This window comes from Lithobates pipiens, unplaced genomic scaffold (assembly GCF_037356315.1).
Source record: "Lithobates pipiens isolate NorthernLeopardFrog02 unplaced genomic scaffold, aLitPip1_a1.2 Scaffold_30, whole genome shotgun sequence".
In the NCBI taxonomy this organism is placed as follows: Eukaryota; Metazoa; Chordata; class Amphibia; order Anura; family Ranidae; genus Lithobates; species Lithobates pipiens.
In genome coordinates, this window is record NW_027507791.1 from 53,483,964 (window position 1) to 53,509,463 (window position 25,500).

At 43.6% G+C, this 25,500-nt stretch overlaps 1 protein-coding gene across 1 annotated transcript in view; it reads right to left on the minus strand.

The window, feature by feature from the left end:
- GOLPH3L (golgi phosphoprotein 3 like) overlaps positions 1–25,500 on the minus strand; it is an 89,839-nt gene that overhangs the window by 13,785 nt on the left and 50,554 nt on the right. Inside the window, exon 3 of the mRNA XM_077464228.1 lies at positions 14,626–14,757. Within this exon, the coding sequence (XP_077320354.1) occupies positions 14,626–14,757 (132 nt within the window). The remainder of the gene's footprint in view (positions 1–14,625; positions 14,758–25,500) is intronic.

Genomic DNA, 25,500 nt, shown 5'->3' on the forward strand with positions numbered 1-25,500 from the left:
GGTGATCAGTGGGAATAATGTTCCTTACATTGGTGATCAGTGGGAAGAATGTCTCTTACATTGGTGATCAGTGAGAAGAATGTTCCTTATATTGGTGATCAGTGGGAAGAATGTCCCTTACATTGGTGGTCAGTGAGAAGAATGTCCCTTACATTGGTGATCAGTGGGAAGAATGTCCCTTACATTGGTGATCAGTGAGAAGAATGTTCCTTACATTGGTGATCAGTGGGAAGAATGCCCCTTACATTGGTGGTCAGTGAGAAGAATGTCCCTTACATTGGTGATCAGTGGGAATAATGTTCCTTACATTGGTGATCAGTGGGAAGAATGTCCCTTACATTGGTGATCAGTGAGAAGAATGTTCCTTACATTGGTGATCAGTGGGAAGAATGTCCCTTACATTGGTGATCAGTGGGAAGAATGTCCCTTACATTGGTGATCAGTGAGAAGAATGTTCCTTACATTGGTGATCAGTGGGAAGAATGTCCCTTACATTGGTGATCAGTGGGAAGAATGTCCCTTACATTGGTGATCAGTGAGAAGAATGTTCCTTACATTGGTGATCAGTGAGAAGAATGTTCCTTACATTGGTGATCAGTGAGAAGAATGTTCCTTACATTGGTGATCAGTGAGAAGAATGCTCCTTACATTGGTGATCAGTGAGAAGAATGCTCCTTACATTGGTGATCAGTGAGAAGAATGCTCCTTACATTGGTGATCAGTGGGAAGAATGCTCCTTACATTGGTGATCAGTGGGAAGAATGTTCCTTACATTGGTGATCAGTGAGAAGAATGTTCCTTACATTGGTGATCAGTGGGAAGAATGCTCCTTACATTGGTGATCAGTGGGAAGAATGTTCCTTACATTGGTGATCAGTGGGAAGAATGTCCCTTACATTGGTGATCAGTGAGAAGAATGTTCCTTACATTGGTGATCAGTGGGAAGAATGTCCCTTACATTGGTGATCAGTGAGAAGAATGTTCCTTACATTGGTGATCAGTGGGAAGAATGTCCCTTACATTGGTGATCAGTGAGAAGAATGTCCCTTACATTGGTGATCAGTGAGAAGAATGTCCCTTACATTGGTGATCAGTGGGAAGAATGTTCCTTACATTGGTGATCAGTGAGGAGAATGCTCCTTACGTTGGTGGACAGTAGGAAGAATGCTCCTTACATTGGTGGACAGTGAGGAGAATGCTCCTTACGTTGGTGGACAGTAGGAAGAATGTTCCTTACATTGGTGATCAGTGAGGAGAATGCTCCTTACGTTGGTGGACAGTAGGAAGAATGCTCCTTACATTGGTGATCAGTGAGGAGAATGCTCCTTACGTTGGTGGACAGTAGGAAGAATGTTCCTTACATTGGTGATCAGTGGGAAGAATGTCCCTTACATTGGTGGACAGTGAGGAGAATGCTCCTTACATTGGTGGACAGTGGGAAGAATGCTCCTTACGTTGGTGGACAGTGGGAAGAATGTGCCCCTTGCAGAAGTAGTAAGAATGTAACCCTTTCAGACAACTTAAAAGATCACCGTTTCCATGCCACTGACTCTACCAAACTGTGCTGTCCTTGAAACTAAGCAGGCACCATTGGATGGGAAAATCAATCAGCCACAGCTGTAGCAACCTATGGAGGAACCCTGGGGTTCCATGAAACCCTGGCTGGGAATAAGCTCTTCTAGTCCTGCACATTAGTTGAGTATTTTTTTTTCATGAGAAATTATTTGTGAAACTTGTTATTGTCAAACCCTAATGCGGAGTGTCCGACGTATGGCTCACAGCCATGAACACAAATATATTGCACCTCCAGGAAGTAAAGATCATTACATTCATCTACAACACCCACACCTAACTTTAGTATATGCTTAAAGTGGTTCTAAAGGCTAAAACATTTTTGCCTTAATGAATTCCCTGTATTAAACATTTTCTAACCTCCTCTCTCAACCCTAAACACTTACCTGTCCCCTCTGATCAATCCAGCACTGTCCCGGCTGCAGATCTTCTCCCTCCAATTCCTCTTCTCACAGGAGACACTGGCAACAGCAGGCGTCACGGAGGGCATGTCCAAGCCACACTGCATCTATGGACGTGCACAGCTCAGCTCGGAAGCACACCCGCATGGGTGCCACTCAGCACAGGGTTTGCGGAGGGGTCACCTGTAGCAAGGAGTGGAGAGCAGCAGCAGAGGACTGCTAAAGAAGAGGTAATGGACCGCTCTGTACAATATTGTTGCACAGAGAAGGTAAGTACAAACAAGAAGTGCTTTAGTATCACTTTAATTTGTTTTGGGAATCATACACTATAAGCCCCGCTTCCTTTTTTCTATTGGTGCAAAGTCCATTTGAATAAAAACCAAACAACCTACAAGGCCAGAGGAGTTTACCTCAACAATCCCTATATAGAACCAACCACAGTTGTGTTTATAAAAGAAATGGGTTATTCAATCGGACTTTGCACCAATAGAAAAAAGGAAGCGGGGCTTAGAGTGCATAACTGTGTTTGATAACAGAGCCCTGTAGCGAAAGCGGTATTATAACCTAAAGCCAAACCATCAGGTGAGTATAGGCTCTGTGTTCACCACTGGACAAAACAAGAAGATAACCCATGGAGTCCGGGCACAGCCCGACTGCATGGGGGGGGGGGGGGGGGGGGAATTATTAGAATTGTGCAGACTTACAAATGAGCAATTTGGATTTACCCCTTAATTTTCTTCACTTTGAGTTGTGTCTGACTCCTCGGGTTTTGAGTTAGGGGGTCGTCTTAAAGCCAAACTCTGTGAAATTTTTAAATTTTCCCCCCATGCAGTGGGGCTGTGCCCGGACTCCATGGGTTATCTTCTTGTTTTGTCCAGTGGTGAACACAGAGCCTATACTCATCTGATGGTTTGGCTTTAGGTTATAATACCGCTTTCGCTACAGGGCTCTGTTATCAAACACAGTTATGCACTCACAGAAGCCTGGAGACCGTATGGAGTCAAGCACAGGGTAGCAACTGCCAGATCGAACAGGTCCTGTGATCTTGACTTTCAAGTGAAGAGTCAGGCAAAGTCATTAAAGCCGAATAAGGGAGCAAATAGAATACTTATGCAAGCTTGAACAGATAACGATTGAATAGAAGGCTAAAAATAGCATGTTCTGTTCAAGCAGTGAACGCTCCTTCTATTCCCTGATATACATATGACCAGTAGAATTAAAGTGGAAGTAAACTGCCCTATCGTTTTCAGCCAAGGAAGCTGCCACCTTTGCCTCTGTTTAATCTTCCACTGCTATGGTGCTGCACATGTGATTCGTTATGACACCACCCATTGGATGGTTTGATAGTTTGGCTGACAGCCAATGTGCAGTTAGCATTCCCGGCATGCCTTTTTTTTTTTTTTTTTTTTAACTGTTTAAATCGATGGGTTTACTTCCACTTTAAGGACTTAAAATATATCTAAAGCCAAAGTTTTTGGGGGATTTTGGATAACATAAAGCGTCATACACACGATCAGATTGTTGGCGGGGGATTGGGTAATGACAGACTGTTGGCCTAAAATCTAACAGTTAGTACGCTCCTTCAGACAATTGTTGTACAACTTTCAGCCAACAAATGTTGGATGGCAAGCTAGTAAATTTCCGGCGAACAATGGTCTGTTGTCAGATTTTCATATCGTCTGTACACAAGTCCATCAAACCAAAGTACAAACACGCACGCTCTGAATCTATGCTAACCAAACATGACATTAGCAGAAGGTGCCCAAAGGGTGGCGCTCAAGAGCTGAAATTCCTCGCAGAACGTCACTACGTTCGTGTTTGTTGGCCGACAATTGTGTGCCGTTAGTATGCAAGACAAGATCCAGGCACACGTCCTTTTGATAAAAGTCTGACGCTCTGTTGGCCAACAATTGGATCGTGTGTACAAGGCTTAAGGCTTAAAGAGGAAGTAAACCCTGATGAGTTTACTTCCTCTTTCATTCCCTGCAAAGGCAAAGCATAATGGACTACTATGCATCGCATAGTAGCCCATTATGTGTCACTTACCTGACACAGGAGCCAGCGAAGTCGCCGCTGTCCCCTGTAGTCCGCCGCATCCATCTTGTTGGTAAAGTCTCGCAGCTGCGCCGCTGTCATTCGGCGAAGCCGCGATGACGTCATTCCCGCGCATGCGCACGGGAGCCGACGCGCGGCAGCTCCATTCTTGGAAATGCCGCGCTCAGTGCGCCTGCGCGCCGCTGTCTACGGCGCATGCGCCGTAGACAGCGGTGCCCGTTTTCAGGCAAATATCTCCTAAACCATATAGGTTTAGGAGATATTGCTTGGACCTACATGTAAGCCTTAATCTAGGCTTACCTGTAGGTCAAAGTGGTTTGGAAGGGTTTACAACCACTTTAAAAAACGTCCCAGGATTTTGTTTTGTCATTTGTCTCATTAGGGAGACTTTTCTTCACTTCCTGCTCTGCAGACTCAACGGGAAATGAGAAGATATCTAATGAGAAAATCCCCACGCTGGACTGATAGGATGCAGTCACTGTTTGGCCAATCATTTCCCACCCAGATCAGTTAAACCAACTTTTGTTGAGCCAGGTGGTGCCTGCAGGGGGTGCACACAACTCAAAATTTGACTGATTCAGCAGGAATCTTTAAGCTGCTGTGACTTGTAAGTCGCTGTTCACCGTCCCCGCCAGAAACAGCAATAACAAGCTCATGGGCCCTTTAAAAAAAAAAAAGTAACACAAACAGCTGTAAATGCTGAGGCTTACGTCAGTGCGATGCATCCTCCCCGATTATATGAGAGCCAGCTGCGGCTGTAGAGGACAGAGATCAGACCAACATATTTATTTACCGTGGATCACAAATTCTCAACGCACCACGCCTCCAGCTGTTACTGCTCCGTCACGGACATTCTACACCGCAGCAAACAAATATGCAGCTCCCCAGCTTTGGTGAAATTACTAGTTACAGCCAGGACGTTAGGTCTTAAAGTGGAGCTACACCCATCATTTTTTTTTTTTAAAGGTTTTGGATTGTATGCGGTTCCCAGCAGGGTTTTTATTGCATGCCAAATTTTCTCAACTAGAGTTCCTCCAGAGGGCGTTAGTTGATACTTGAGCAATTTCTGCCTCTCGGATAAGTTCCCACTGACCTCACCTCTGATCTAGTTAGCTATCTGTAAGGGGCCATTCTTCTCAATGACCACAAGTGTAAGCCCTTGTACACACGGTCGGACATTCTGACAACCAAATCCGTTGGATTTTGTCCGACGGATTTTGTCCGAAACTGTTGCATACACACGGTCGGACAAAGTTGTCGGAAAATCCGATTGTACATAACGTGATGACGTTATTTCGTTACGATGGGACTACGTTCAGGCTAGTAGCCAATAGCTTTGGTCTAGGAATTTGATCTGAGCATGCGTGGCACTTTGTCCGTCGGAGTAGGCTACACATGATCGGAGTGTGTTCGATTGGAGCATGTTGTCGGAAAATTTTATAGACAAGTTGGAAAACTTGGTCCGTCGGAATATGGAGACCACACACAGTCGGATTATCCGACAAAACGGTCCGATAGGAGACATTCCGTCGGAATCTCCGACCGTGTGTACAAGGGTTTAGGAGCATTCTTTCCACTGACTATCACACTAATGTATCGTTAGCTCTAGATTCTGTATTTTCTAGAGGGGGTTCCCCGAGACCGGAAAGTTGTTTCAAAGGTTACTCTGTGTTGAGAAAGGCTGCTGTACACCATAGATGGAGGGTTCTATCCTTTGCCACCTCTCATCCTGAAGTCCCAGCCTGGCCTCCCCTGTGAGCTTCCCATTACAGTTCCCACTTCTAGAGTCCATTCTTGATAGACTACAGTGGGGAAGCCAAAAGAAGGCCAATGCCACCAGAGTGACAATGCGGCTTGATTTAAAGTTAAACTCCAATCAAACAGCTTAATATATACACTCACCGGCTACTTTATGAGGTACACCTTGCTAGTACCGGGTTGGACCCCCTTTTGCCTTCAGAACTGCCTTAATTCTTTCTGGCATAGATTGAACAAGGTGTTGGAAACATTCCTCAGAGATTTTGGTCCATATTGACATGATAGCATCATGCAGTTGCTGCCCATCCACAATACAAATTCTACCATTCCACCACATCCCAAAGGTGCTCTACTGGATTGAGATCTGGTGAGTGTGGAGGCCATAGGATGAGATCTGGTGAGTGCGGAGGCCACTGGAGTACAGTGACCTCATTGTCTAGTGGTAAGATGGTTTGAGCTTTGTGACATGGTGCATTATCCTGCTGGAAGGAGCCATCAGAAGATGGGTACACTGTAGTCATAAAGGGATGGACATGGTCGGCAACAATACTCAGGTAGGCCGTGGCATTTAAACAATGCTCAGTTGGTACTAAGGGGCCCAAAGTGTGCTAAGGAAATATTCCCCACATCATTACACCACCACCAGCCTGAACCGTTGATTCAAGGCTGGAAGGATCAATGCTTTCATGTTGTTTACACCAAATTCTGACCCAACCATTTGAATGCGACTCATCAGACCAGGCAACATTTTTCCAATCTTCTATTGTCCAATTATGGTGAGGGAGTGGCACCCACCCGATGTGGTCTTCTGCTCCTCTAGCCCATCTGCTTCAAGGTTCGATGTGTTGCGCATTCAGAAATGGTATTCTGCATACCTTGGTTGTAAGGAGTGGTTATTTAGTTACCGTTGCATCATCTCAAACCAGTCTGCCAATTCTCCTCTGACATCAACAAGGCATTTTTGTCCACACAACTGCCGCTCACTGGATATCATCTCTTTTTCGGAACGCTCCCTGTCCAAAGTCACGTAACCTTTCTTTTTAACTGCTTATGGACCAGCCGCCGTCATACTGTGGCAAGTTGGCTCTCCTGGATGAAATCGCCATAGGTGTACGTCGGGAGTCGATGTGCGTGGCTGGCGGCGGCAATGTCCACCGGCCACCTGCGATCGCTCCACAGAGCCCCAGAACAGGGATCTATTAATGTAAACAGACAGATCTCCCTTCTGACAGGGGAGGAGAAACAGATCTGCTGTTCTTAGTAATTAGGAACAGCGTTCTGTCTCCTCCTTCAGTCAGTCCCATCCCCCACAGCTAGAAACACCTCCCAGGGAACACATTTAACCCCTTGATCGCCCCCTATTGTTAACCCCTCCCCTGCCAGTAACATTTACACAGTAAATAGTGAATTTGTATAAATGTCACTGGTCCCAAAAATGTGTCAAAAAGGTCCAATCTGTCTGTCGCAATCCTGCTAAAAAAAAAACGCAAATCGCTGCCATTACTAGGTAAAAAACACCCCATAAATCTATCCCCTGTTTTGTAGACGGTATAACTTTTGCGCAAACCAATCAATATTTATTTCGATATTTTTTACGAAAAATATGTAGAATACATATTGGCCTAAACTGATGAAGAAATTTATTTTTTTTCTGGATAAAAAGCAAAAAATATATACATTTTTTTCAAAATTGTCGCTCTTTTTTTCTGTTTATAGCGCAAAAAATAAAAACCTCAGGTGGTGATCAAATACCACCAAAAGAAAGCTATTTGTGAAAAAAAAAAGAAAAAAAAAAAAAGAAGGACATCAATTTTGTTTTGGTACAGCGCTGTGTGACCACGTAATTGTCAGTTAAAGCGACGCAGTGCCGCATCGCAAAAAATGGCCCGGTCATTAAGGGGGCAAAATCCTTCAGGTCCTTGGTTAAACAAGACTTTACAATCACTTTAAGGCAACTGGATCCTGTAGAAGTCTTGTGCATGCATGCCCCGTCTTCTTCCTGCCTCTGAACTTCCAGCACTGCGGGGGTTAAGAGCTCAGAGTCTCCTGTGAAGTTGTTTAAAAAAAAAAAAAAAAGTTCCTAATGGAGGACTGTCCCCATTCTTTTGCGGCCTTTAAAAATGTGAAAAAAAAAAAAAAAGTGTAAAAATCTGTGAATGGGGGAAAGTCAAACAAGGCCCCATGGGCTGCCAGGCCAGTTCATGTGGCCTTTGCACCTCTTCTGCAGCTGGGCACCCCGTCTCCACCCCACCCGGTCTCAGAAGTCTGCAGCAAAGAACTCCTCCATGTAGCTGACGAGAGGCTCGTCTCGAACTAAAAAGATCATGGTACAGGGGTGCAGTGAAAGAACTCTCATTTGGGAATTTTGTCACAGCAGTTTCACAGAATACCAAAACCTATTAACCCTACAGCACCAAAAGATCAGCCATAGGAAGAGGACCAGGCACCCTGCGCGGAACATTTTTACAGAATTCCAGCTGCACAATGTGAGCCATACTTCATTACGTTAGTTAGCTCACTAAAGATATAGAGTATATCTTTTGTAGCCAAGCTTCACCTTTAAATCCTATCCAGCCATTGACAGATAAGGACACAAGAGACCAGCAGCAATAAAATCACCTTTTTTTTTTTAGTTTTTTTTTTTTAAATAGCAGCAGTGGTGGTGCGTCCATAAGGGGCACTCAGGCGCCGGCCCCTCTCTCCAGCCACCCCCTCTGTGTAGTATGGATAGACTCATGCATTGCATGTGTATATATATATATATATATATATATATATATATATATATATATATATATATATATATATATATATATATATATATATATATATATATATATATATATATATATATATATATATATATATATATATATTAGGGCTGGGGAAAATCGATTTAAATCTTGAATGGATTTCAGAGGTCAAATCGATTCAAAATGTAAGCAATTCGATTTTTTTAGATTTTTCTTTTTCATCACCGTGCCGGTCCTGAGGACTGGTGCGGTGTCCATAAAAATAAAATAAAAAGAAAACTCGATTCGAAACGTGAATCCAGTTTTTTTTTTTTTATTGCAGATTTTTATTTTTTTGTTAATAGAAAAATCGCCCAGCTCGAATTTTATATATCTATATCTATCTATCTATACATACACACATACACACACACACACACACACATTTATTTTAGCAGAGGCCCTAGAGAATAAAATGGCGGTCGTTGCAATATTTTGATGTTACACTGTATTTGCACAGCAGTCTCAATGTTTTGGGAAAAAATACACTTCAATGAATAAAAAAAAATAAAAAAATAAAAAATAAAAACAGTGAAGTTAGCCCAATTTTTTTAGAACATGAAAGCTGATGTTGTTATGCAGAAAATTGTGATCTCATTTTATCCATTTGATCATTTGAAGTCACTTCTGGCAAGTTTTCCTAACACCAAGAGGAAAAAAATAAAAGGTCACTGGGGAGGGAGCTCCAGCACACAGCCTTTGATTGACAGCCTCAGCTGTGTTCCTGTGTGCTCTGTGAAGGTGGGGGCTGTTTCCCCTCCAATCAGCTCTTCTGAATGAGCTCTGTAGTATGTAATTTCAGTTCTCCGCCTCTTTTTTCTGACCGCTCAGACAAGCTTTATATGGAGGTTGATGAGATGTAAGGAAGAAAACAAGCAGATAAATAGGTACAACTTACATAGGAGAATTTGTTTTCTCTCTGTATCACCTGAGGTCAGTCACTTCACTGCGGATATGGAAGGGTTTACAACCACTTTAAAAATTACAGAGTCACTGTAAGCAGGTCTCATAACATAAAAAAAGTCTATAGTTCCATTTTAACATAATGAAAGATTAAAGTAGTAATAATAATAATAATAATAAGATTTAACGCCACAAGAGCAGCCTGTCCAGAGCTGAAGGTTTGCTCGGAATGAGCCAGAACAGTGTGTTCAGACATCCAGTAATAAAATAGAAAGGAATAAAAAGGAGCGGCTGATTAAATGGAGGGATTATGTGCTGGTCTGCGGGGATGTGATGCCATGTCCATCTACTCAGATTATCAGCCGGTAATTATATACAGAGGAAAACAAGCTTACTAAAGGACTAGCACAGCCCCCCAAAGCATGTACATAGAAGAAATACTGCCTGCTGCACATGTAAAATCTCATTGTATTTGATTTACATGTTCTTGTGGTGCCTTAAGGGGTTTCCTCCAGGTACACGGATTGCATGTTGGAGGGTTCCTGGTGGACTGGCCAACATTCCATCTTTGGAGGTCCCATCAGCCACCTCCTGCTTGACGCCCCACGGTTGACGAATTCGAAGTCGGGTGGAATATCGTCAGCCAGCGGGCTGTCAGCTGTCAAACCACAATAGACGCAGCAGGAGAATCGTCCACCGGTGCTACATTGCCTGGAGAGATTTAGGGCAGCCATCCGTAAACCAAGGTCCCTTGAGCTGTGGCCGACTTCCCATCTGATGGTGTCTGCATACACTATTACCAAAAGAATTGGGACACTTGCCTTTATATGAACTTTAATGGCCCTTGTACACACGGTCGGACATTCCGACAACAAAATCCGTCAGATTTTGTCCAACGGATTTTGGCCGAAACTGGTGTTGCATACACACGGTCGGACAAAGTTGTCGGAAAATCCGATCGTTCAGAACGTGGCGACGTTATTTCCTTACGACGGGACTACGTTCAGGCTAGTAGCCAATAGCTTTGGTATTGTAATTTGATCTGAGCATGCTTGGAACTTTGTCCGATCGGAATTCTCTACTAACGATCGGACAAAGTGGTCGGAAAATTTTATAGCCCAGCTCTAAAACTTTGTCCGTCGGATATTCTGACGGAAACAGTCCGATGGAGCCCACACACGGTCAGATTATCCGACAACACGGTCCAATCGGACGTTTTCCGTCGGAATGTCCGACCGTGTGTACAAGGGCTTAGCAGCGCATTTGTGAGGTCACGCACTGACCAAAGGTGTTCTATCTGGTTGAGGTCAGGACTCTGTGTAGGCCAGTCAAGTTCCTCCAACCCAAATTTGCTCATCCATGTCTTTATTATGATTTTTACATGTACGAGACAAGATGTCAGAATTGGCCTGGGTAGCAAGTGGCGAATACTTGGACTTTGTACTCACATTCTGGATGACGCAGTCTTATGTCTATCTTTATAAACTTCCTATTGTTTAAAGTTTATGGCTGTATACAGCCAAGATACACACCATTCTTCAATCCTTCTGCCAAAACTATAAACTATGTTAAAGTGCCAATTTTAGGCCAGATGATTGTTTAACCACATAAGCCCCGGACCATTTTGCTGGCTTAAGATCAGAGCACTTTTTGCGATTCGGCACTGCATCTCTATAACTGACAATTGCGCGGTCGTGTGACGTGGCTCCCAAACAAAATATATGTGTTATTTTCCCCCACAAATAGAGCTTTCTTTTGGTGGTATTTGATCACCTCTGCGGTTTTTATTTTTTGCGCTATAAACAAAAAAAAAGCGACAATTTAAAAAAAAAAAAACGCATTATTTTTTACTTTTTGCTATAATAAATATCCCCAAAAAATATATAATTTTTTTTCCCCCTCAGTTTAGACCGATACATATTCTTCTACATATTTTTGGTAAAAAAATAAAAATAAAATTGCAATAAGCAATTACTGATTGGTTTGCGCAAAAGTTATAGCATTTACAAAATAGGGGATAGTTTTATGCCATTTTTATAAAAAAAATTTTTTTTTTACTAGTAATGGTGGCGATCGGCAATTTTTATTGCGACTGCAACATTATGGCAGACACATCGGACATTTTTTTTTTTAACTTTATTTCTTTATTAAGATATTCATTTTGTTTACAAAATACATCAAAATCAAACATCCCTTCAGCCCCCCTCCCCCCCATCACCTTATCAGATAAGAATATAACAACAAAAAAAAAAACATTGTTCATATCTTGGGTGGCCTAAGAGGGGAATGGTATCATGGGGGCCATCCGATCTGATGTTCCATTTAATTTAGACACATGGGACATTTTGACACATATTTGGGACCATTGTCATTTATACAGCAATCAGTGCTATACAAATGCACTGATTCCTGTGTAAATGACACTGGCAGTGAAGGGGTTACCAGGAGGTGGCAGTGTAGGGGTTAAGCATGTCCTAGGGGCGTGGCTGTGTTTTACAGATCACTGCTCTCTGCTCCAATCACAGGGAGCAGAGATCAGTGTCACTTGTTGCTAGGCAGAACGGGGAGATGCTGTTTACATCGGCATCTCCCCGTTAGTCTTCCCTGCAAGATGATCGCGGGTATGCCCAATGGTAATAGAGTCTGTGGGACCCGCGATCGGACTCACGGAGGTCCTGACCGGCATGCGCACGCGATAGCACGGCGGCAAATTCAAAAGGGACCCGTACGCCCATTTGCCTGTCTGTGCCATTCTGCTGATGTACAACGTCGTGCGCCGGTCCGGAAGCGGTTAATATTTTTTTTTCTGAAAGCAGAGGCTATGGAAAAAGAAAAAAATATTGGCATTTGCACTACTGTTTTGTTAAACCTGGATTTTCAGTAAATACAACCAAATTAATTTTACTGCACACAAAACACAACATTTTTTCATAAAATGTAAAGATGAGATTACATTGGGCAAATGGATACCAACATACCGAAAAAAGCTAGTGGTGGAAGAAGTGGAAATCCACAGAGCAGAAGCAGAAGCATGGAGAGCCTTTGACTGCAGGTTCTCAGGTACAGCTTCCTCTCCAGCAAGAAGAGTGAGCAGCACAGTAGTGAATTTACCAAATCTAACTCCAAAGCTGGTAAGAATAGAAGAGGCAGCAACACCTTTGTGATCTCACACTGCAGATATATATCTATAAGGCTACAGAGCATTAAGATGTAAGGAAGTGCACTGCTTTTTTTTTGTAGGAAGAATTCAAGGCAAAAAGTACATTTTTGAGGGTAATGTTGACACAAAATGAACCTCTCTCGAGTTTGTCCATATGACAGAAAATCTTCACTTTTTGCAATACAGGACCTCTTCGCTTTAAGTCAGGGTATTATGAAAGTCAAGACTTTTGTGACCTTAAAAGGAGAAGTATAGTCAAAGATTTTTTGGCTATACCTCTAGGTTAGAGAGTTAGTTCTGCACTCCTGTGACCCGTTTTCAGTCGACAGCAGACTGATGTCCCAGACCCAGTCCCAGCTCTGAAAAGATCCTGGCCATATGATCGGGATCCACTTAGAGGCCTGGACCGGCAGCTAACTCTGCCTCTCAGCGAGCCACTGAGAGCCTGAGCCAGCTGCTCCAACCCCCTGCACAGCACGGCGCTCCAGTGAGTGACAGTCCCCGGCTCTCTGCAGGCTGAAGACCGAGAGTCAGTGGATCTGTGGTGTTCGATCTCTCAGTTCTCTTAAGAGGCGGCAGGGGACAGCCGCAGCTGGGATCAGTGCTGCAGCCATCTAGGCAAGTATGATTGTTTTTTTTTTTCTTCTAATCACATATTTCTCTTTAAAGTATAAAACCCTAATTCTATCCAATTATAACTAAACTCAGGACCCTGCATCAGTATATACCCAGTTTCCCCGAAAATAAGAACTAGCATGATTGTCGGTGATGGCTGCAATATAAGCCCTACCCTGTAATGCTCTGCACCACGAGCCCACCCTATTTTGAAGGCTATTAGAGCCTCTGGCTCTAATCAGATGCTAAAAAAAAAATAAAAAAAATAAAAAAAACAGCCCAGCCACCGCAATTCAGGCGCCCAGCGCCCCGAAGGACTCCCTGGGTTGTGGCGCAGATGGATAGAGCATAGCGTAGCCGCATCGCTAGATGGAGGGGTGGCACTCCAGTGCTCCTAATGGACGGGCCGCCACTGGTGGGTTTAGGAACACTAAGAATGTTACCCCATCCCCTGCTCCTCTTACCTACCATGTCTAACCTGTATAAAAATAATCTCTATACCTATTTTTTATCTGTTCTGGTCACGTGATCCTGCAGCTCTGTAAGGAGGCGTTCAACAATGGCTCTGCATGACATCGCCTATAGGCTCCAATAGCCCAGCTGTTGTCGGCATTTCCTCCTTTCCTTAGCTGCGGCATCATGTGACTGGACCAAAGCGGATTAAAAATAAGTATACGGACCTTACGTAAAGGTTAGGCAGGATAGGTAGGAGGAGGGTAGAGGGGACAATTTTAGGCATAGTCAGGCTTTTCTTTGACTTGAAGACTAAGGTTGGTCAAGTAGGTTTAGAGTTTTGGAGCAATTCCGTTTAAACTGGTAACAAAGCACACTTATTTTAGTTTTGGTAAATCTCGGCAGGCTGGATTTCTGATCCTGTAGGTTAGGTTACGATGGAGTAGGAACACCATTATCGTGGGAGGAGATGCAAGGTGTCAAGGTGATTCATGATACAGGTAGAAAGCATGGAAGGGACATACAGAGGCTCCCAAGACATAGAAGTCAACTGGTAATTCAGCCCAGAAAATCCTATCTACATCTATGATTTCTGGGTGAACAACCCCTCCAGGCGGCATGTAGTTTTACTGACAACAGTGTAAAAGAAACAGAAACTTAATAAACATTGGTGACCTGATCCCTGAGATGTTCAGGCCTGACCAACAGCAAGCATAATACGTTTTTTCCAATGCCATTAGTCACATCATTATCACAATCATTTAGCCACTAGGCTATGCCCCGTGTTCTTAAAGTATACAGATGGCATTTCTTAATTTACACCTTAAGCACTATTGAATATTGGCTGACTCGGAAAGCAGGAGATTGCAGCAATTAAAAAGAGAAAACGATCAGATGCAGTTAAACAGACAGTTACCCTTCTATCCAGAAGCCGCTTCTTCCTTAGCGTGGCTGGCTCCAAGACAACACGACCCCTCAGGTACAGCTCAATTAAAATGCCTCCACGTAATCCAGAAGATATGCAGTCGTTCCAGAAGGACGTATAACCCTGCATCAAAAACAAGATGAGTCAGAGCATTACCTTAAAAAAACAAAAAAAAAAAAAACCCCACTAACAACTATAATGAACTCTATCGCACTGTAAACCTCACATCTGCCTTTTCTACTGCAGAAAGTGTCTTTAGTAGGCGGTTTCTTTAACAAAGTCAATAATTTTAATGTGGTTAATCAAGAAACCCTTTTCTGTGCCTCTCGCTGAACCTAAAATTTTCTTTGGCAAAGTAGAGCTTAGAAAGCCAAGCCCAAACACCTAATATGCTCTTGCACTTCAGCCCAACTCCAACCGTCCGCCCACCTCAGCCCAACTCCAACCGTCCGCCCACCTCAGCCCAACTCCAACCGTCCGCCCACCTCAGCCCAACTCCAACCGTCCGCCCACCTCAGCCCAACTCCAACCGTCCGCCCACCTCAGCCCAACTCCAACCGTCCGCCCACCTCAGCCCAACTCCAACCGTCCGCCCACCTCAGCCCAACTCCAACCGTCCGCCCACCTCAGCCCAACTCCAACCGTCCGCCCACCTCAGCCCAACTCCAACCGTCCGCCCACCTCAGCCCAACTCCAACCGTCCGCCCACCTCAGCCCAACTCCAACCGTCCGCCCACCTCAGCCCAACTCCAACCGTCCGCCCACCTCAGCCCAACTCCAACCGTCCGCCCACCTCAGCCCAACTCCAACCGTCCGCCCACCTCAGCCCAACTCCAACCGTCCGCCCACCTCAGCCCAACTCCAACCGTCCGCCCACCTCAGCCCAACTCCAACCGTCCGCCCACCTCAGCCCAACTCCAACCGTCCGCCCACCTCAGCCCAACTCCAACCGTCCGCCCACCTCAGCCCAACTCCAACCGTCCGCCCACCTCAGCCCAACTCCAACCGTCCGCCCACCTCAGCCCAACTCCAACCGTCCGCCCACCTCAGCCCAACTCCAACCGTCCGCCCACCTCAGCCCAACTCCAACCGTCCGCCCACCTCAGCCCAACTCCAACCGTCCGTCCACCTCAGCCCAACTCCAACCGTCCGTCCACCTCAGCCCAACTCCAACCGTCCGTCCACCTCAGCCCAACTCCAACCGTCCGTCCACCTCAGCCCAACTCCAACCGTCCGGCCACCTCAGCCCAACTCCAACCGTCCGTCCACCTCAGCCCAACTCCAACCGTCCGTCCACCTCAACCCAACACCTAGCCGTCCACCTCAACCCAACACCTAGCCGTCCACCTCAACCCAACACCTAGCCGTCCACCTCAACCCAACACCTAGTCGTCCACCTCAATCCAACACCTAGCCGTCCACCTCAACCCAACTCCTAGCCGTCCACATCAACCCAACGCCTAGCCGTCCACTTGAACCTAATGCTCTACCTTCCAAAGCCAGAGATGGCATCACCCATCCTGCCTTCTTGCTAGAACATTGCTAAGACACTCCCAGCCAATTCAAACACCCTCACATTTCCTCTCCCTCCCCTGTCCCAGTAGATTTGAGCTCAGCGATGTTGCAACAGAGGAGATAGTGGATTGCACGTATAAGTAGATTTGGGAGCTTGCTCCTGTGATGGCGCGGGTGAGCAGTAAAGGCTGGGAGTGTCTTGGCAACAAGGCAGAATGGAGGGGTTCCATCTCAGGGACTTTTTTCAGCCAGGTTTGGGGATGTAGGTAAATGGCCTACACTTATAGCAAAGGCATTATCCAAACTTAAGTAAAAGCTGCACATTTTTTTTTTTTCTTATGTACAGGTCGCCCCTTACCTGCATAGGCAGGTTTGGTGAAGGAGAACTAACCCATTTACCTATTGGGGAGGCTCACCCCTTATTAAAAAAGTGAAACTAGTATTTGTTCTAAACCTAAAAGAAAAATCTGAATGTGCAAAATTGTCTCAGAGAGCAGATACTATATCAATCCGACTTCTTTCTACACTTACCACCAATAATATGCGATTACGACGCTACGGCAGCTATGTCGGACCCCGTAACTGGAGTGTCAGAAGTACACCAATAGCCATACCATCAGCGCTCAGTGAAACAGTACATAGGTTAAAAAATAAAAAAGGGAAAGCTCCAGGAGGTGGCATACTACTCATGGTACTTTTTTTTTTCCCTGTTCAAGTTCCAACTTTATCTGCCAATTTCAGCCATGACTTTATACAGTTGGTATGCATGTCATAGTGCTGTCCACTGGTAGCTCTGCAGGAGAGATCTTTCCATGACTCTGCTAAAATGGGTTTGGTACTTCGCAGCCTGTACCTTTCCAACATAATTATTGTTTGTTCACGTTGTTCCCTTTCAATGTTCCAAAAAATTCAATCTGTTCTTTTATTATTCTAAAATAAATTTTCTACCTCTTAGCAACGAAATGTATGAGATTTATACACATGCATATTGAATATGCTTATTATTCTTCCTGCCTCCTTTGTTAAAATATCAAAGATCTTATTTGCCAGGCTTATGAAGGCTGTAAATTATGCTCTTCAATAGAGTACTGAAAAGTGCAACCACACATTCTATAACCCCCCCGCCCACAACAATGCAGGAAAACATAGCAACTGGGGTCCACAAAAATGGCAGCAGGTGCTTTGGACTGAGGAGTCAAAATGTAAAATACTTGGATGTAGCAGGAGGCAGTTTGTTGGTGAAGGGCTGGGGAACAATACAATGGGTGTCTACAGGCAACAGTGAAGCATGGTGGAGGTTCCTTGCAAGTTTGGGGCTGCATTTCTGAAGATGGAGTTGGAGATTTGGTCAGGATCAATGGTGTCCTCAATACCAAGAAATACAGGCAGATACTTATCCATCATGCCATCACATCAGGGAGGTGTGTGATTGGCCCCACATTTATTCTACAGTGGGACAACGACCCTAAACACACAGCCAACGTCGTTAATAACTATCTTCAGCGTAAAGAAGAACAAGGAGCCCTGGAACTATTGGTTTGGACCCTACAGATCCCTGATGTCAACCAAGTCCAGTCTGTCTGAGATTACATGAAGAAACAGAAGGATTTAAAGTGGTTTTAAACCCTTACAAACCACTTTGACCAAGAAATATCTCCTAAACCTACACGGGTTTACAACCAATTTAAGGCAGCTTACATCCACAGAAGATATGTGGTTAGTTCTCCAAGATGCGTGAAACAACCTACTCACCAAATCCCTTCAAACAACTGTGTGCCAGTCTACCTACGAAACATGATGCCATTTTGAAGGTGAAGGGTGGTCACAGCAAATATTGAGTTTATTTGGATTTCTCTTCTGTTCATTTACTTTTCATTTTATTAATTGACAAAAAAACAAAAAACTATTAAGAGTTTTATGAAAGAATTCTTCTTTTACTGCATTTTTCACAGCTGGTTAAATCTTTTGCACAGAAATGTATTTACAGTAAAACCCTGGGATTGCGAGCATAATTTGTTCCCGAAACATGCTTGTAATCCAAAGCACTTCCCCATTTTCTCAATTTCCCCATAAGAAACAATGGAAACTCAAATGATTTGTTCTGCAACCATTTATTTCATAAGTCCTTCTACAGTTTACAGTCCATATGAAAAGATTATAGCAATGTGACCAGGTTGTGTAACCAAAAAATGGCCATCCTCAAATGGAAGCCTCCACAAGGGGATTAGAAGCAACATCCAGTAGGAGTTAGAGTATAAAAGAGAAAAGAGACGTCTAAGTGTAGCAATATGGTTACATTTATTAAAGGTACAAAATCAATGTGGTTCGTGCAGGCTGGCGATCAACACTGGGCTGGTATGTATCATCCCAATAAAGCAATGCTAAAGAATTGGCCTTGTGCACATGGCACAGCCAGTACCCCTAGGGATATACCAAGCCGTAAGAGAGCATAGTACAAGAAGTTTATTAATCAAGAAAGTATATGATATATATACACTATCTTAATTAATAAACTTCTTGTACTATACTCTCTTACGGCTTGGTATATCCAAACATCCCTAGGGGCACTGGCTGTGCCATGTGCACAAGGCCAATTCTTTAGCATTTATTAAAAGGTACAACATTTAGCAACTCACGTGGTTGATGATTAACCACTTCCCGACCGGCACACGACGATGTACGTCGGCAGAATGGCACGGACAGGCAAACTGGCGTAAGGTACGTCCATTTAAAATTGCTGCCGTGCCATCGCGTGCGCGGCGGCATGCACATGTGCCGGTCGGGACCCCCGTGAGTCCGACCGCGGGTCCCGCGGACTCGATCGTCGCAGGGATCCCCGCGATCGTCTCACAGGGAAGCTGAACGGGGAGAAGTAAACAGCATCTCCCCGTTCTGCCTAGCAACAAGTGACACTGATCTCTGCTTCTTGTGATTGGAGCATAGATCAGTGTTCACTAACACACAGCCACGCCCCCCCCCCCCCCCCCACAGTTCGTAACACGCCCCTAGAAAACACTTAACCCTTACACTGCCACCCCCTGGTTAACCCTTTCACTGCCAATGTAATTTACACAGGAATCAGTGCATTTGTATAGCAGTGATTTATAGACAATGGTCCCAAAATGTCCGATGTGTCCACCATAATGTCGCAGTCACAATAAATAAAAAAAAAAAAAAAAATAAAAAAAAAAAAAAAATCGCTGATCACCGCCATTAATAGTAAAAAAAAAAAAAAGAAAATGATTAATAAAAATGCCATAAACTATCCCCTATTTTGTAAAAGCTATAAATTTAGCGCAAACCAATCAATCGCTTATTGCGATTTTTTTAACCAAAAATATGTAGAAGAATACATATCAGCATGAGGAAAAAAAATGTTTGTTTTTATATAATTTTTGGGGGATATTTATTATATTATATTTATTATTATATTATATTTAGTAAAAAATATTGCTTTTTTTTTCAAAATTGACGATCTTTTTCTGTTTATAGCGCAAAAAATAAAAACCGCAGAGGTGATCAAATACCACCAAAAGAAAGCTCTATTTGTGGGGAAAAAAGACGTAAATTTTGCACGACCGCGCCTATTGTCAGTTAAATAGACGCAGTGCCGAATCGCAAAAATTGCTCTGGTCAGGAAGGGGGTAAAATCTTCCGGGACTAAAGCGGTTAATTGAACATTAAAAAATAATGCTTTTTTTTTTTTTTTTAAATTGACACTCTTTTTTTAGTTTATAGCGCAAAAAATAAAAACCACAGGGGTGATCAAATACCACCAAAAGAAAGCTCTATTTGTAGGAAAAAAAGATGTCAATTTATTTTGGGAGCCATGTCGCAATTGTCAGATCGCAAAAAGTGGTCTGGTCATTGGCCTGCAAAATGGTCCGGTCTGAAAGTGGTTAAAAGAGGCACATCCAAGTATGCAGGCATCTGAGGTAAAGATGTCCACATAGACTGCCCTCCACACCACCGGCTCTCTCCGCTGCCAGTCTGCAATTGGAGGACCCGTCATGTTTTTTCTATTACAAAGGATGTTTACATTCCTTGTAATAGGAATAAAAGTGACCCAATTTTATTTTATTTTTAAAACAGTGAAAAAATTTATAAATGGAGTTTTCCGCACAGAAGTGAACACATACGCGAGTAGCGCCCGCATATGAGAACGGGGGTCAAACCACACATGTGAGGTATCGCCATGATCGGTAGAGCGAGAGCAATCATTCTAGCCCTAGACCTCCTCTGTAACTCAAAACATGCAACATGTAGAATTTTTTTTAAACGTCGCCTATGGAGATTTTTAAGGGTAAAAGTTTGACGCCATACCACAAGCGGGCGCAATTTTGAAGCGTGACATGTTGGGTATCAATTTACTTGGCGTAACATTATCTTTCACAATATAAAAAAAAAAAAAATATTGGGCTATCTTTGCGGATGTCTTATTTTTTTTATTCAAAAAAGTGAATTTTTTCCCAAAAAAGTGCGCTTGTAAGACCGCTGCGCAAATACAGTGTGAAAAAAAGTATTGTAATGACCGCCATTTTATGCTCTAGGGCGTTAGGAAAAAAAAAAAAAATAATAATAATAATATAATACATATATATGTTTGGGGGTTCTAAGTCATTTTCTAGCAAAAAAAACAAAACTGTTTTAAACATGTAAACACCAAAATCAGATTTTGTGGGTGGGTCTGTTTTTCAGGGCTCAGTGGGTGGAGTCATGATGTCAGTAGACTCCCCCGCCCACCTCTACACTCCCCTTATCAACATGCATTTTCTCCTGTGTATTTCTTACACTGAACTGCTGCTATGATCACTAACATCCAGTCAAAACCCAGAAAAGTCCCCACATGACTTTAGCATGCCAAATCATGCTGAGGTGTGGAACAGCCAATCCTGGCAGAGCAGCAGAAGAAAGGAGTTGGAAGGAATTAAAAAATAATGCATGTGTCTCAGGCTAGTGCATGAGATATGTAAATCACCTGTCACTCACAGCAAGGGGGAGGATTTGACAAAGTTTTTCTCTGTTTGTCAAGGTTTATCTCACTGAACAATAAAAGAGGATTGCTCAGAGCTGGATTAACTCTGTGTGGCAAGACCGGGCTCAAATGATAGGAAATCGTATATACTCTACATTATGACATAAAAAAAAATTATATATATTTTTCGGTTTAACATCCACTTTAAAGTGGGGTGCCCCCTAAAAAAAAAAAAAAAAAAAAAAAAAAAAAAAAAAAAATGTAAAAGTTAGCAGCTACAAATACTGCAGCTGCTGACTTTTAATAATCGGACACTTACCTGTCCCAGGGTCCAGTGATGTGGGGGAACGAAGTCCCCCCCCCATTCCCGCTCCCCTCACAGCACCGGCATTCTTACTGTGGGCACAGTAAGCATGCGTGAGTGGCGCCGTGATACGTCGCACAGTCATCTGGGACACGTGACAGGTCCCAGATGACTGTGCGGCGCGAGGGGAAGTGATGTCACCAGCCCGGGCATTGAAGAAGGCAGACTATGAGGGACCCCCTAGCAACAAGCATTTAGAGGCGAGTAAAAAAAAAAAATTCCAATTTTTTTTAATGAATTTTAAGCCATTTTTTTTTTTTTTTTTTGGTGGCAACACCACTTTAACCACTTAACAACCGCCCATTGCCGATTAACGGCATCAGGGCGGTTGTTTAACTCTAAGAGGCCGTTAATTACCGGCCTCCTAGAATTCTGCTCTACGCGCGCCCCCTGGGGCGCGCACACGAGAGCATCCGTGACCGCTGGGTCCAGTGGACCCGGCGCATCACGAATCACGGTAAACGGCCGCTCATCGCGGCCGTTTACCACGTGATCGCTCCGTCAAATGACGGAGTGATCACTTGTAAACAAGCCGGCGTCATGTTATGACGCCGGTTCCTCCCTCCCCCTCTCTGTACCGATCGGTACAGCGGAGGGGGAAGAGATCGGTGTCAGCAGCGATGTGGGCTGCATCTGCAGTGCCCACATCGCTGCTCACCGAAAATTAACCCCTCAAATCCCTGCAAATACTCTGCATTACTCTGCAATTCCCTGCAAATACTCTGCATTACTCTGCAATTCCCTGCAAATACTCTGCATTACTCTGCAATTCCCTGCAAATACTCTGCATTACTCTGCAATTCCCTGCAAATACTCTGCATTACTCTGCAATTCCCTGCAAATACTCTGCAATGCCCTGCAAACACTCTGCAATGCCCTGCAACACTCTGCAATGCCCTGCAACACTCTGCAATGCCCTGCAACACTCTGCAATGCCCTGCAACACTCTGCAATGCCCTGCAACACTCTGCAATGCCCTGCAACACTCTGCAATGCCCTGCAACACTCTGCAATGCCCTGCAACACTCCGCAATGCCCTGCAACACTCCGCAATGCCCTGCAACACTCCGCAACGCTCTGCAATACCCTGCAACACTCTGCAACACCCGCCAATACCCTGCAACACTCTGCAATGCTCTGCAACCCCCGCCGATACCCTGCAACACTCTGCAATGCTCTGCAACCCCCGCCGATACCCTGCAACACTCTGCAATGCTCTGCAAACCCCGCCGATACCCTGCAACACTCTGCAATGCTCTGCAACCCCCGCCGATACCCTGCAACACTCTGCAATGCTCTGCAACCCCCGCCGATACCCTGCAACACTCTGCAATGCTCTGCAACACCCGCCAATACCCTGCAACACTCTGCAATGCTCTGCAACACCCGCCAATACCCTGCAATGCTCTGCAACGCAGTACTCTGCAACACCATGCTCTGAGATACCCAGCCATAGTCGGTGATACCCTGCAATACCCAGCCATAGACATCTCCCGCCGCCCTCCGCCCTCCGGTGCTTCTACCGAATCGCTAATACGATCAAAGCCAGAATCTTTTTTTTTTTCAGGCTTCCCAGCTTAGAGGTGAGATGTGGGTCTTATTGACCCCACATCTCACTGTAAAGAGGACCTGTCATGCCATATTCCTATTACAAGGGATGTTTACATTCCTTGTAATAGGAATAAAAGTGATCAAAAAAATTATTTTTGGGGAAAAAAATGTCAAACTAAAATAAATAAAGTAAAATGAACAATAAAAAAAAAATGTTTTTTTTAAAGCGCCCCTGTCCCCATGTGCTCGCATGCAGAAGCGAACGCATGCGTAAGTCCCGCCCACATATGAAAACGGTGTTCAAACCACACATGTGAGGTATCGCTGCGAACGTTAGAGCGAGAGAAATAATTCTAGCCCTAGACCTCCTCTGTAACTCAAAACATATAACCAGTAAAAAAAATGTAAATCGTCGCCTATGGGGATTTTTAAGTAGCGACGTTTGCCGCCATTCCACGAGCGTGTGCAATTTTGAAGAGTGACATATTAGGTATCTATTTACTCAGCGTAACTTCATCTTTCACATTATGCAAAAATTGGGCTAACTTTACTGTGTTTTTTTTTTTTTTAAGCACAAAACAGTTTTTTTTCCAAAAAAAAGCATTCGAAAAATTACTGCGCAAATACCGTGCGAGATAAAAAGTTGCAAAGACCACCATTGTATTCTCCAGGGTGTTTGCTAAAAAAACATATATAATGTTTTGGAGTTCTATGTAATTTTCTAGCAAATAAATGATGATTTTTACATGTAGGAGAGAAATGTCAGAATTGTCCTGGGTGCTCCAGAACGCCTGATGGCGCTCCCTGCATGTTGGGCCTCTGTATGTGGCCACGCTGTGTAAAAGTCTCACACATGTGGTATCACCATACTCGGGAGTAATAGCAGAATGTGTTTTGGGGTGTAATTTGTGGTATGCATATGCTGTGTGTGAGAAATAACCTGATAATATGACAATTTTGTGAAAAAAAAAAAAAAGTAAAAAGAATCTTGATTTTGCAAAGAATTGTGGGAAAAAATGACAACTTCAAAAAACTCATCATGCCTCTTACTAAATACCTTGGAATGTCTTCTTTCCAAAAAGGGGTCATTTGGGGGGTATTTGTACTTTTCTGGCATGTTAGGGTCTCAAGAATTGAAATAGGCCGTCAGTCCTTCAGGTGTGATCAATTTTCAGATATTGGCACCATAGCTTGTGGACTCTATAACTTTCACAAAGACCAAATAATATCCACCAATTTGTACTTATTTTTACCAAAGATATGTAGTAGTATAAATTTTGGCAAAAATTTATGAAGAAAAAATTTCTAATCTGCTAAATTTTCTAACAGAAACAAAGAAAAATTCGTTTTTTTACAGAATTTTCGGTATTTTTTCTTTTATAGCACAAAAAAAAAAAAACCCAGCGGTGATTAAATACCACCAAAAGAAAGCTCTATTTGTGTGAAAAAAAGGACAAAAATTTCATATAGGTCCAGTGTTGCATGACTGAGTAATTGTCATTCAAAATGCGAGAGCACCGAAAGCTGAAAATTGGTCTGGTTATTAAGGGTGTTTAAGTGCCCAGTGGTCAAGTGGTTAAGTGGTTAATGAATTAGAAAAAAAAATAAAATAATAATAAATCAGTCAAGTTAGCCCAATTTTTTTTGTAGAGCGTGAAAAAGATTTTACGCCGCGACAATCGTGATCTTTTTATTCTAAGCAAAAAATAAATAAAAAATCGTGATCCTGATTTTGGCCAGAATCGTGCAGCTCTACTCTCAAACCAAGGTTTTACTGTACATATACCAGAAACATAAATGCATACATACACTATCAGCAAGGTTCTTAAAATAGTAAGCAAGCACTGATAAGACCATTTACAATAGGGCGATCGATAAAAGAACAAGAGAAAAAAAAAAAAAAAGGACCAACGTCACACTTTAAAGTTCGATCGCACGAGTCCGGCCATTCTGAGCAATACGGAATAATCAGCTTGGCCAGAACTGGAAATCGTCAACTGAAACCTGGTTGCTACAGCCGGTAACAGAGACCGCTATAGATCAAATATCTATTGTTGGATGAAATGTGTACAAAGCATGAAAAGTAAAGGTCAACGAGTTCCGGGAAGAAATAACTTGTTTACTCAGGAACAGATCTACCCGACATTGCCGAAAAGAATTCCGTGTGAAGCAAAGTGAACATACAGTATGTGATGGCATTGGTCCGGGTCTTGATGAACGGTCATGCTTACCAGGAAGCTCGTTAGTTAACTGGACAATCAACACCAATGACAGACGCCTTTACTATGCAAACAGTTCACTGTTAATCCAGAACTCTGCTAATTACATTTGCCAAGCAGGTCAGATCTCTGCAGGCTGTCCCGGATGTGTCAGTTACACAATAAGCAAAGACAGAGCTGGCCTGCTGGCCTTCGTCATCTTGTGCCCGAGCTCTCATTCACACCTTCTCTGCAGAGGATGG